The following is a 14,328-nucleotide window of genomic DNA, read 5'->3' as shown; positions in this document are numbered from 1 at the left end:
AAGCATTTACATACATTACCAAACTTATAATCTCCACACACAAACGCACCATCCCTTTCAGTCTCTGCACAACTGTTGTTCTATAGCTGATGTCCGATCCCTTGTACCGTCACTAGTGAGGATACGTGGAGTCTGATTCCTACATTTCCAGTACACACAAAGCTGAAAGTTGCTTCTCTTATTAAGACATCTATCACTTTAAATAATGAATATTTGCTTTTGCTTTCCATAGTACGGTTGCAGTCACTTATACAAATTGCGGGTAATGGTCAGTTGAAGAGCTCAATGCAATTCTTCCTTGTAGCACACGGACGACGGGAAGAGCACGATGACAGCGCAGAGGGGTCCTCAGAAATCTAGTGGTCAATAGTACATTGTTAGATTGGTTTGTGTTATTTTCAGCTAGATTTCCTTGACTTGTAACACAATCTTCCTCAGACCCAGATTCTGCATCTGCTCCAATATAAGGGATGTCATCTGTGCTGGTCTCACTGGGCTGTTTTGAAAATGGAGCAGATGGGGCTTTGCTTTTCCATGCATTGCGTATGTCTTCTCCACCATCTGACTCGGATTCTGAATCTACAGATGATCCAACGGATGCTGAACGTAATAAAAAAATAAAAAAAGAGACTGTAAAACTGCAAACTAACCAGGTATATGGTTGTCTTGTATGTCTGTACAGCAGGTGAAGGGGTGAATACTGAACCAGTAAAGGTATAGACAAATGTTTTGTGATTGTAGCGCTCAGAAGAAGGAAAAAAGATATATCTGTGTTCTGCGAAACATGGCAGAGGTTACATGGGATGGATTGTAATTGCTCCACCACCCAATACAGGACTGATGTAATAGCCAAGCGTTTTCCAATGGATGTAATGCGGCTGCAAGACTTTATTAAAGCAATAGAGTTCAATAAGAAAATTGTGGTTGCCTGTAGCGGACACTGCTGGTACTCCGCTGCCACTGTAACTGGTGCACTTGGGTTGTACAGTGTGCCCTTTCTTGCCTAATCAGGCTAAACATGGGTTAACAGCTTGACTATGCCTACTTTGACGCCAAAAGAGAGAACGGGTGATAAGGCAATTGTTGCAAATTTTTTGTGTGCTATATTTAGCCTCAATCTTAGATGCAACTTTTTGACCTGTATAATTTCTGACAAAACCAGATCTTAACCGAGTAATTTGGGTCCGTATGTAATTGTTGTTTCATAAAACTTGTAGCATGTCCTATGTTTTGACCGGTGGTGGTCTGGGTGCGGGGACCCCCACGATCACTGAAACGAGGAGCAAAAGCGCCCAGCTGAGCACATTGCCACTTCGGCTGGGAGGGGATAGAGTCGGCTCTTCCCTGAGTGGTGGGGGTTATCTGCAGACCTACTCATAGAAGTCTGAGCCTGTCTTCAGCTAACTCAGTCATTCCAAAAAGAGCCGATGTTATCCATTCACAGCCAAAAGGGGCACTGCATTTGGGCACTTCTGCCTCTTCGTTTCAGCGATCGGTGGGGGTCTCGGCTCCCCAACCCTTACCGCTCAAAACTTGACATGTTTACTATGACATTAATGGATAGAATGGCAAATTTTGTTACAGAAAATCTCTTTAATCCATTTGAATGGAACTTGCATGTGCGTGCTGCAGAGACCACCCCATTCAGAGGAATGGAACAGATTTTCAGTTGCAGAAATCTGCCCAGTGTATATCCACCCTTAGGCCTTGTTCACAGTGCAGATTTTGCATGCATTTATTTTTTCTAGCCAACCCCAGAATTGGATTCAGGAGAAAAATACCTGTTTTTATATATTCTGTGTGTTCCAATCCTGTTTTTGGCTTAAATACTTGCAAAAATCTACATAAAACTTGCACTGTGTTAGCAAGGTTTAAGGATTCACATGTGTATTTGGTGTAGATTTTGGTGCAGTCAGAAATGGATCCAGGAAGGAGAAATATGGTTAACTCCTTTCCCCCCCCCATTCTATTTGGAACCACTTTTGGCTTTGGCTCAAATCTGCAACAAATACACGATGTGTAAATCCAGTTTATGGCCTAGTTCACGAGTCAATCCAGCTTAAAGAGGCTCTGTCACCAGATTATAAGTGGCCTATATTGTACATGATGTGATCGGCGCTGTAATGTAGATTACAGCAGTGTTTTTTATTTATAAAAACGATCATTTTTTTATGGAGTTATGACCTATATTCGCTTTATGCTAATGAGTTTCTTAATGGACAACTGGGCGTGTTTTACTTTTTGACCAAGTGGGCGTTGTGGAGAGGAGTGTATGACGCTGACCAATCAGTGACCAATCGGCGTCATACACTTCTCTCCATTCATTTATACAGCACATAGCGATATAGCTATATCGCTATGTGCAGCCACATAAACACACTATAACGCTACGAAAGTGTCCTGCCAGTGAATATACATGACCTCCAGCCGGGACGTGATGTCTGTTCAGAATCCTGACATTTCTTTAGCGTCTCTGTGATATTTACAGCAAGGCAAGCGTAATCTCGTGAGATTACAATGTAACCTGTCATTTAAAACGAGATTACACTTTCCTTGCTGTAAATCTCACACAGACGCGACAGAAGTGTCAGGATTCTGACTAGACATGCCGTCCTGGCTGGAGTTGTCCATTAAGAAAGTCATTAGCATAAAGCTAATATAGATAACTCTGTCAAAAATGATCGTTTTTCTGAATAAAAAAAACTTCTGTGATCTACATTACAGCGCCAATCATATCATGTACAATATAGGGCACTTACAATGTCATGACAGAGCCTCTTTAAGGTCTAGTTTTATGGCACTGTTTCTGATGCGGAAAACATGCTAAACAGCTGAAATCGCCTCCCATTGATTTCAATGGGAGGCGGAGGCATTTTTTTCCAGCGGGAAAAAAAAGCTGTGCCCTTTCTTTTGGCGTTTCCATATCTGGACGTCAATGGGAGGCAGAGAAACGGTTTCCGTGTTTTTTTTTTTAGCAGTGTTCAATGGCCAAAAAGCGCTGCAAAGAACGTGCAGGCAGGTCAAAATCTGCCTGCATAAAACTGTGTGAACATACCCTTCGGGTTACCCACACGATTTTTTTTTATTTTTTTTTTCACAGCACAATCTGCACGTGTTTTACTGCAGATTTTACCCTTTCTACATTGGAACGGGTGAAATCCGCAATAAACATGCAGAACTAGCGTTCTGCGGATTAGAAAATACAGGACATGCTCTTATTTCTGTGTGGAAAAAGTTCTGCAGCATGTAAATGGGGTTTTAAATGTCATCCACCTGCCTGCAAGAGTCTTCCATTGCAGATTTTCCATTTGAAAATCCACTACTTGTGATCAGGGGACCTTATCTTGACTTGTCACCTCTGCAGCCAATCAACGGCTGTAGCGTTTCAACCCCACGGACGTCCGTGCCGCAGCCAGTCATTGATGCGGTCACATGTCGAGACGTCACTGCTGGAGCTGGGTAAACCAGCGGGGGACCGGGGAAGCGTTGGTGCGAAATCAGTGAGAGAGGGTTAAAGTGAGTGCCACTCTTCTTCCTTTTTTTGTTTTGTTTGTTTTATACCATTGTCAGTCATTTACAAAAAAAACTTCATGGGGTTGGATATTTTTTTTTATTGGGTGCTCACATGCGTTCAAATCTCATCCACATGGCTGGGACTTTAATCTGCTGCAGATTGTCCAAGCTTAATTCTGCGCAGAAAATCTGCACCATTTCCGTTCTGTGTGCAGCTGGTCTTTAGGCAGTGATCCCACTTAGCGTAAACGCTGTGGAATTTCCGCAATAGAATTCTGTGCGGAAATTCCGCAGCATTTACAGTAGAAGCAAGGTGGATGAGATTTAGAAAATCTCATGGCCACGCTGCAGAGAAATGCAGCAAAGCATTCATAAATTGACCTGCGGTGCGGATTTTAAATCTGCAAGCATTGCAATTTATGCTGCGTTTTCGTTGCTTTCCTGTTGCAGGTTTTACATCCCCATTGAATTCAATGGGGAAAACCTGCAACAGATAGCCAAGTGCATCGCAGAGATTCTGCTGCAAAAATCGTAAAACAGAAAAAAACAACCTTTATACTTACAACCTGGGTGTTGTCATAATGACGCTTTCTTCTGTTCTTCTTCCAGGCCAGCCTTCTGGGATGACATTTCTTCCCATGTGACTGCTGCAGCGGTTACATGGGCTGCAGCGTCATCCCGGGAGGCTGGACTGCACATCAGTGGAGGGATGTGTTGCCATGACTAAGGCCGGGGTAAGTATAAACTTTTTTTTTTTTCCCTAGCATGGCTTTCCGAAGCGGAAATTCCACCTGAAATACTGCACCACTAGGTCATGTGGTTTTTAGAGTGGAATGTGCAGCGTATCCCAGTCGTGGGAACCCGGCCTTTTGGTTGGTTTTGGTTGAAGCAATCTTTTTTGTGGGGAAGGCTTTCCTGTTTACACATGACAGGTTGTGATCTTATTTTTTGATTTTGAATGTACAGCCTTCATGGGTGACTGAATGCAGTCTGATACTGTAATGTCAGGAAGCCCCAGTTTGTTCTCTGGATTATTACAGCATTGATGGAACTCACCTCTGAACACGGTAGACTGGTAATCCAGTTCAGGCACCTCCTCTTCAGCGGTGACTTGAAGTTTGGGAACACTTTCCTGTGAAGAGGCGTCCTGCACAGAACACATGTAAAGAACCAAGTCAGCAAAGTGTATTTATAGATTATTCTTTATATTGTATTGTAGCCCATTAAAATACTATAGACCTCATGGATCAGAGCTAGCGCAGAGAAAAATGTGAAGATGAACATTATTATAGCTGTGTGTTACTGACTGCTTAGTCCATTTAGAGGAAAACGTTAGAGCACTGTACTGTATTTGAACATATTGGTTAAACTAACCCTGAAGGATCAGACATGATTTCATACAAAGCCGTCTCACCTATGGATATGATGATTAATATTTCAATGTGGGAGTACACTGAAAAATTTTGTACTACCATCTCATATAAAGGTTGGTGCCAAGGTTCTGCTTACTTTGGAAAAGCTCCTAGATTTTCTTTCTACTCACATCCTTGTCCCGTTTTTATTTTCAGATGTTCGTTTTTTTTGTGGGTTTTTTCTTATTCCTGATTAGTTTTGATATTTGCATGCGTGTAGTGTGCTTATTTTGTTTGTTTGTTTGTTGGTTGTGGTATTGTTACACATGCAGATCTCTAGTTTAGTGCTGCAATCCTGCTCTTTAAAATGCAAAGGTCTTACATTTTGCGGGTAATCCAAAAATTGAGTAGAAATTGAATATTGTCCTTCTTATATTTATACAATAAAAAAAATCTGATTAAGGAAAAAAGGTAGCGACAGCCACCCCGTCTTGCAGTCTATAGCACTCAGGTACAAATACATGCATTAGCGCTGACCGACCAATGACGCTGATTGTCGGGGCAAAATGACTTGCCGCGCCTTTCAACTATGCTAGCGGCGCGATGACGTCATCGCGCTTCTTCCGTGCTTGAAAGGCGCCGATTGATGGGGCAAGTCATTCTGCCCTGCCAATCAGCGCCTTTGAACGACGCGTTGTTCAGCTCCAGCAGACCTGCATTGAAGAGAGTAGATCTGCATTGCCATCAGGCGGCGTGGGAACAGGATCATGTGAGTATGTAAAGTTTTTTTTGTTTTTTTTCTAATAAAACTGTGTGGCATTATCTACAGGGGGGGGTCGTCTATATGTGGAGATGCGGGCCACTATACAGGGGGGGGTCTATATGTGGGCCACTATATACAGGGGGGGTCTATATGTGGGCCACTATATACAGGGGGGGTCTATATGTGGGGCACTATATACAGGTGGGGGTCTATATGTGGGGCACTATATACAGAGGGGTCTATATGTGGGGCACTATATACAGGGGGAGCTATATTTGAGACAATATCTACAGAGGTGGGCTATACATGGAGCACTATCTATAGGGGAAGCTATAAGTAGAGCAGCACTGTGGCTCAGTGGTTAGCACTATTTCCTTGCAGCTCGAGTCCATATGTGGGCATTATCTACAGAGGGCTGTATGTGGGACACAATCTACAGGGGCTTCTATGTAGGGCACTGTTTACAGAGGCTCTATGGAGGTCACTATCTACAGGGGGCACTGTGTGTGTGTGTGTGTGTGTGTGTGTGTGTGTGTGTGTGTGTGTGTGACACAGTGTATGGTACTATTATAATCAGGGACATAGTGTATGGCGCTATTATAGTTAGAGGTGCAGTGGATGGCGCTTTATTATATTTAGAGGTGTTAAGGATTTTAACTTAGATTATAGGTGTAGAAATGCTTTAAAAGTGAGAAGCTGAAGACATCTGAGCGGAAAACTGCAGAAATGGGTCATGGCCGGGAGAAATCCATCATAGATGTCTGGACCAGAGGGAGAAAAGAACTAGAATCTGAGATGTCACCAGTCAGTCACTTAATGTAAATGTTTATTCTGCCTCTAATCAGCACTGTAGTCACTGTATGATCTGCATTGAGTTGATTTTGGTATGATTTTTTTTTGTGAAACCGCATCTCCCAGCGTATCCTTAGTATCGTTCGGGCCATGCTAGGAGCTGTAGTTTTGCGCCATACAAACCTATACGGCAGGGGTTGCACTAAATTTAGCTGAATTTGTTCTGGTGTTGTATATATGTACTGAGCTTGGTTCGTGTGTGTGTGTATTTACAAGGGGAAGGTGGGGGCGCTTTAAAGGAAACTTCATGGGAAAAAAATGAAAAAGTTTAGAGATTCACTTATATGCTGCTGATAATAATTTATAGAGTACCGACAACTTCTGCAGCACTTTACAGTTAGGAAAACGGACGCCGTGTGGAATTCTAATAACATATATAACTATATATAACTAGGTTCATCAAAGGGGAACTGACATTTTGAGGCAATAGATCTGATAGATTTATATAAAAAGCTTACATCATTGGTCCTCGATATCTTATCCATAGCTAAAGGAGGCTCCTGGAAGATATTATCAAAGAAAACGATTAGTGCCTCCACAATACGTGCTTGATGAGGATAATCCACAAGAGATGATAGAGAAACGGTGGCATCCGTGGGACGTGGTCGCATCAGTGCAGGCCCAAAAACTATGCCGAGGTTGCTGGGGCTCATCTTATTGATTTGCTCTTGCTCAGAAACTCTGCAGGGAAAGCAGGGTCAACAATAATTAACATAATGTTCCATATGTAGCCATTTATCGCCTCCTGTATTTACATACAATTCACCAAGGTTTATATGTTAGAATTATATATGGAGACACGCCAGTCGAGGAATTGGCGTCTGCAAACCTATGAATTCCACTCAAAAGACGTTGACATGCATGATGTGTGCGGACATTAAAAAAATATGTATTGCCTCTTTATACTATGAGGGTATGTTCACACAAAGTGTTTTCGGACGTTTTTCGAGCCGTAAACGCCTCCAGACATCTGACCATTGATTTCAATGGGAAAAACGGCGTTCTGTACCGATGGGCTGTTTTTCAAAACGGCCGCGAAAAAGAAGTGCAGGACACTTCTTGGGACGTTTTTGGAGCTGTTTTTCATTGACTCTATAGAAAACAGCTCCAAAAACAGCCGTAAAAAACGTCTGAAAATCAGGAGCTGTTTTCCCTTGAAAACCGCTCCGAATTTTCAGACGTTTTTGAGTTTGCGTGTGATCATACCCTAACACTTTAAGGCCATTGCCATATCGCAAACCAGGTATGTATTGAAATATACTAACTCCATGATGTTTTACACTGATTATATCGCCACTAATGCGATAATTGGGGGTAAATCATGTAATACACTTTTTGATTAGGGCGGAGATCTATTCAGAAAATAGCAATGTATTAGCATCGCGTGATAATTATTACCGTTACATAGAAACTTTTACACTTATCTATTTAGAACAAGCGCATTCACCACGGTCCCCTGTGTGAGTGACGCTTATAAAGGAATTTCTAAATACACACTTCCAATTTCATTGAAGCAAATTTATCAAGTAGTTTGTCAATGTGCTCTGAATAGACCACACAAGCATCATGCTGATGGTAACCTGGTTAAAATAAAGTCTATGGGGGAGTTTATTAACTTTTCTACGTCTGTTTTCTGAAGTTAAAAAGTCGCAAAAGGCCCAAAGTCACAATTTGCGCACAAAATTTTACTTTTGGGCATTTTATGCTACCTCGGCACTTTTGGGTAAGGGGTGTGGCTTAACAAAAGGGGTGGGCCACCGCAGTCCAATAAATCATACTAATATGTAATAGGCAAGCCGTGTTGCCAGTGACTCACTTCTTCTCTAATTGGCTACAGCGGTCACATGGTGTAACCAGTTCAGCCAACCAGTGGCAGGTTGAAGCAGACATACATAGTGCTAAGTGTTACCGCTAAGGTACGGAGTCTCAGCCTGCCTCTCCTCTCCCTTCATTGACTTTTCTAAAGGGAACCCGTCACCAGCATTTTCACCACTAAGGCTGGGTTCACACGAGCATGTTATGTCCGTAATGGACGGAACATATTTCGGCCGCAAGTCCCGCACCGAACACACTGCAGGGAGCCGGGCTCCTAGCATCATAGTTATGTACAACGCTAGGAGTCCCTGCCTCTCCATGGAACTACTGTCCCATACTGAAAACATGATTACAGTTGTCCGGCAGCGAGGCAGGGACTCCTAGCATCGTACATAACTATGATGCTAGGAGCCCGGCTCCCTGCAATGTGTTCGGTCCGGGACTTGCGGTTGAAATACGTTCTGTCCATTACGGATGTAACATGCTCGTGTGAACCCAGCCTAAACCCACAGCACCCTCAGGAAGGGAATAGAATATCCTTTTTAGCTTTCCCTCTTTTATGTTAAAAATCACCCGTTTACCTATTAATAACATAACGTGGGAAAGATAAGAAGGATATTTCATGCCCTACCCGAGAGTGCTGTGAGTTTAGTGGTGAAAATGCTGTTGACAGGTTCACTTAACCCCTTCAAGACACAGCCTGTTTTGGCCTTGTGGACACTTGACGATTTTTTTCAAATGTGACGTGTCACTTTATGTGGTAATAACTTCGGAATGCTTTTACCTATTCAAGCGATTCTGAGATTGTTTTCACGTGACACATTGTACTTTGTTAGTGGAAAAATTTTGTTGATAAATTCTGTGTTTATTTGTGAAAAACACCAGAATTTAGAGAAAATGTGCAAAAATTAGCATTTTTCTCAATTTAAATGTATCTGCTTGTAAAACAGATAGTAATACCACTCAAAATAGTTACTAGTTAACGTTTCCCATATGTCTACTTTGCGTTGGCATAATTTTTTGTACATCCTTTTATTTTCTAGGTTGTTAGGAAGCTTAGAACTTCAGCAGCAATTTCTCACATTTAAAAAAAATAATTCCAAAACCAATTTTTTTTAGGCCCCATGCACACGACCGTGCCCGTAATTACGGTCCGTTATTACAGGCACCCCCGGCCGTGGACAGTCATCCGCATTTGTGAACCGTGCTCCCATTATAAAGTCCGTATTTTTTACAGAAGGTTTTTACTGCACGGACACCTTCCCTTAAATATACGGGAAGGTGTCCGTCGAGTCATGGAAATTAATGGGTCCGTAATTATGGATAACATCTACGGTCATGTGCAAGGGGCCTTAGGGACCAGTTCAGAAGTGGCTTTGAAGGCCTTATATATTAGAAACCCCCCATAAGTCACACAATTTTAACCCTTTCACGCCGCAGCCCTTTTTCAGATTTTCATTTTCGTTTTTTCCTCCCCACATTCCAAAAGCCATAACGCCTTTATTTTTCCGTCGATATAGTACTATAAGGGCTTGATTTTTGCGGGACGAGTTGTAGTTTTTCGTAGCACCATGCCAACCAACGGCTCCCCCCGATCTCGCCGCGGGGGGGCCGTTGGGATCTTACAGGGGGTCGCCCCCCTGTTTTTAGTCATTTAAATGCCGCGATCTCTATTGAAAGCGGCATTTAACGGCTAAAACGCGATCCCGCTCGTAACCCGGAAGTGTCGTCTGTAACACACAGCCGACACACTCGCTCTATGGAGCGGACTCAGCCCGTGAGCCCGCTCAATATTTCCCCACCCGGCGTGCGCCGTATATATACGGCGGATGTCGGGAAGGGGTTAAAAACTGCACCCCCTTAAAGTATTTAGAAAGTTTCTTAACTCTTTAGGTGTCTCACAGGAATTAAAGCAAAGTTATTTTTTTTTTAGAAAACCCATTGTGATCCATTTTTTTCTATAACACAGAAGTTTTTAACCAGACAAACGCAACGTAATATTTATTTCCCAGATTCTGCCGTTTTTAGACATTTTCCACATGTGTCCCTAGTGTCCTAATGGACTGAAACACTGGCCTCAGCAACAAAGGGGCACCTAGTGGATTTTGGGGCCTCCTTTTTATTAGAAAATACTTTAGGCACCGTGTCAGGTTTGAAAAGGTCTTGTAAGGCTAAAACAGCGGAAACACCCCCAAAAATACACCATTTGGCAAACTACACCCCTCAATGAATTTATCGAGGGGTATAGTGAGCATTTTAATCCCACAGGTTTTTTGCTGAATTTAGTGGAATTGGACCGTGAAAATGAAAATGTAAGTTTTTTTCTAATGTAAATAATTAGTTGTGTAGTGATCATTTTTACCCCAAAGGTGGGTTTTTAGACATTAATTAAACCTTTCAGGACTGATCCATTTTTTGCTTTTTCAATTTCGTTTTTCAGTCCCCGCCTTCCAAGAGTCATAACTTTTTTAATTTTCCGTCAATAGAGTGGTGTGAGGGCTTAGTTTTGTGGGAGGAGTTGTAGTTTCTATTGGCACCATTTAAAGTGCCATATAATGTACTGGGAAACGGAAAATAAATACTTTGCGGGCTGAAATTGGAAAAAACTGTGATTCCTTCATTGTTTTTTTGGGTTTTGTTTTTACGGCTTTCATCATGCGGTAAAAACTACAACTTAACTTTATTCTGTGGCTTAATACGATTATGGTAATACCAAATTGATATAGTTTTTTTAATATCTTACTACTTTTACAAAGAAAAAACTATTTGTTTAAAATAAAAAGATTGTTTAGGATCTCCACATTCCGAGAGCCATAACTTTTTTTATTTTTTGTTCGCTTGTGTGGTGTGAGGTATTTTTTTGGCCAGACGAGCTGTAGGATTTATTGGTAACATTTTTTGGTACATACAACTTTAGGATCATTTTTTATTACATATTTTTTGAGCGCTAAGGTGAACAAAAAAACGGCGATTGCAATTTTTTATTTTTTAGTGTGTTCACCGTGCGAGTTAAATAATGGTATAGTGTAATAGTTTGGACTTTTATGGACGCAGCGATACCAATTTTGTTTATTTTTTTAATTTTTATAAAAAAGAAAATAATCACAGACGTTAATCTCTTTGCGTCTTGTCTCAACCAAAAGTATACAAACTAAGTTGCCAGGGTGTGGGATCCCAGGGCCATCGCAGTTGACGCCCTGGTCACTCCAAGGGATAAGTTCTTCCTCCTGTAACTCTGCTATCCCTGGCTATTTACAGCAGTCTCTTAGAAAGTAAATGGAGCGTTGGCTGAGCATGCGCAGTGCCGCTCTATTCACATAGGGCATTCGGAGACCCCCGTTCTCTGAATCGGTGGGAGTCCCAGCCGTCAGACCCCACCAATCTAACATTGATCACAAATGATATCAAAAAGACAGTTTGCAAATAATACAAAATCATACATCAGGGATACGACTGATTTTCTAAATAAATTTAACCAAGTGACACCTCCTCAGGGATCCTTCTTAGTATGTTGGAAAAATCAGACTATATACCGCCCTGTTGTGCATTTATAATTTCTTTACTTGAACTGATTCTGACCTCAAATTATTTTCTTTTTTAAGATAAATATTTTATTCAACAAAGGGGCACAGCTATGGGGTCAAACATGGCCCTTACAAATGGCAATATCTTGGTGGCCGTGATGGAGTAAATGTTCGTCTATGTGTACCACAACTTCTCTCATGTTTTGAGGTGGTGGCGGTAATGCATAGACGACATCTTCTTCATCTGGACAAATACTGAACCCTCATTGAGGGCGTTTCATGAATATTTGAATTTGATAGATCCAGATATACTATTTACTACTGTGTGTTCAAGGAGAGCATCCAATTTTTGGATGTGACTGTTAAACTCTCTAATGACATCTTACAAACTTAATTATATACTACAGAAACAGACCCCAATACATTACTCCACTTTGAGAACTTAAATTTAAACATTATCGGACATGTGATATGGACTGGGTAGTCTATGTACTATGGTGTCCGTGCTCTCTATTATATGTAGGTGAGACTACGTGTGACGTTAAAACTCGCCTTAATTATCATAGATACACGATCCGGAAAAAGAAACGTAATCTGCCAGTCTCTAAGCATTTCTTAGACGTTGAAAGGGACCTCAGGTTCATGATTTTGGACCATATTCCCCCATCTAAAAGGGGTGGCGACAGACATGCGCTATTAAATAAACGTGAATTAAAATGGATATTTCTTCTTGATTTATTGAAACCCAAAGGGTTAAATGTAGAGTTTAATGTATCCAGAGGCACTTTGGGTTAGTACTTGCCCTCCTGTTTGGGTTCTTACAAAGTCCTCGTCAGAATCATTATTAGTTGTATGTTACATATACTTTATTTTATTTTTTTATAGATTATACAAATGATGGGACTTCGGGGCCACACACCACCAAGATGATAAAAAAAATTCCTCTACATTTTTATTTTTTTTATAAATAGAAAGTTTCATACATCAACGTGTTTATATATTAGTCTACTTCTACAGCACTCCAGTATTTCTTCTGGTCCGGTTACCATATGAGACTCTTATGTAACTTCTTAAGTCGTTTTTTCTGTGGTCACATTGGGGAAGCAAAAGAGTAACTAAAAGGATGGGAATTTCAACATTAATGTATATAAAGTTGAGCTGCTATACAGCTGGCCCCTTTTTTGTCCGATACACGGATGTTGATTTACACATGGTGACCCACTGACACGAAAGTGGGCTGTGGGTTACTATGTGAACCTGGAGCTAGTATACCACGGACTACAGAAGTGTGGGATGGGGATACATGCTCCACGTGTGGATGACTATATTGTTCTATAAAGTCGTTTGTCCAAGTACTCCTTATCCCTTGCACAGGGTAATATTCCCTAAACTTTTGCTTCCGATATGTGCTAATTTAATATATATACTTTTGTCTCTCTGGGACTTAATGGTTCCGATAGTTGATGATTTCAATGCACAAAGATATGTACGTATTAATGCCTTTTAAACATTGATAGGGAGCTATTGTGGACTTACTGATAGTGAGATAATAGCAGCGATCATTAGTGCTGAATTTTACTGTGTGCATGACATCAGTGCATATTAAACATGTTATCATACATGTAATAACGCGCTTTGGCTCTGACATGCGCCTTAGGAGACATGTAGACGCTAACACGCTGCTAAACAACGTGCCTTACTCCGCTGACATAGGGCTTCGGCTCTGACATGCGCATTGGTGACATGTAGACGCCAAACAGGCATGATGAAGATCTTTTGAGTTTAAACCGACTTCTTGAATATGCATACAACTACTTACCTGGGATTGTTGAGTGTTCCCGGAGTCCCAACTTCTCCGCATCTGTGGAATTACTTATGGCTATTTAAGATTTTCTCACGTTGATGATAATATGTATCACTGTCACTTATGCATTAGGGTATGTTCACACGGCCTATTAAACGCCCGAAAAACGGATGAAAAATCGGAAGCAGAACGCCTCCAAACATCTGCCCATTGATTTCAATGGGAAAATGGAGTTCTGTTCCAACGGAGCGTTTTTCGCTGCGTTTTTTTACGCGGAAAAAACGGCCGCGAAAAAAGTGCAGGGCACTTCTTGGGACATTTTTGGAGGCGGTTTTCATTGACTCCATTCAAAAACAGCCATAAAAAACGCTGCAAAAAATGCAAGTTGCTACAAAAACTTCTGAAAATCAGGAGCGGTTTTCGCCTGAAAACAGCTCCGTATTTTCAGACGTTTTTGCTCACTGCGTGTGAACATACCCTAATTGTGATCCTCTTGGAAACACTGTTTTAAATATTGCTAGGGTATGTTCACACGCTTAACCAAAAACGTCTGAAAATACGGAGCTGTTTTCAAGGGAAAACAGCTCCTGATTTACAGCAGTTTTTTAAGCCACTCGCTATTTTCGCTGCGTTTTTTACGGCTGTTTTTGGAGCTGTTTTCAATAGTCAATGAAAAACGTTCCAAGAAGTGTCCTGCACTTCTTT

The 14,328-nt window shown here is 41.4% G+C and overlaps 1 protein-coding gene across 1 annotated transcript in view; it reads right to left on the bottom strand.

Annotated features, from left to right (window-relative positions):
- Positions 1-134: 134 nt before the first annotated feature.
- ARHGAP45 (Rho GTPase activating protein 45) overlaps positions 135-14,328 on the bottom strand; it is a 115,995-nt gene continuing 101,801 nt past the window's right edge. The window contains exons 21-23 of the mRNA XM_075851019.1: positions 6,939-7,161; positions 4,570-4,660; positions 135-600 (exon numbers count right to left, since the gene is read on the bottom strand). Coding sequence (XP_075707134.1) covers positions 248-600; positions 4,570-4,660; positions 6,939-7,161 — 667 coding nt within the window. The 3' untranslated portion in view covers positions 135-247. The remainder of the gene's footprint in view (positions 601-4,569; positions 4,661-6,938; positions 7,162-14,328) is intronic.

This window comes from Rhinoderma darwinii, chromosome 1 (assembly GCF_050947455.1).
Source record: "Rhinoderma darwinii isolate aRhiDar2 chromosome 1, aRhiDar2.hap1, whole genome shotgun sequence".
Lineage (NCBI taxonomy): Eukaryota > Metazoa > Chordata > Amphibia > Anura > Rhinodermatidae > Rhinoderma > Rhinoderma darwinii.
Note: the sequence above shows the minus strand (reverse complement) of the source record. Positions and strands in the feature narration are given on the sequence as shown.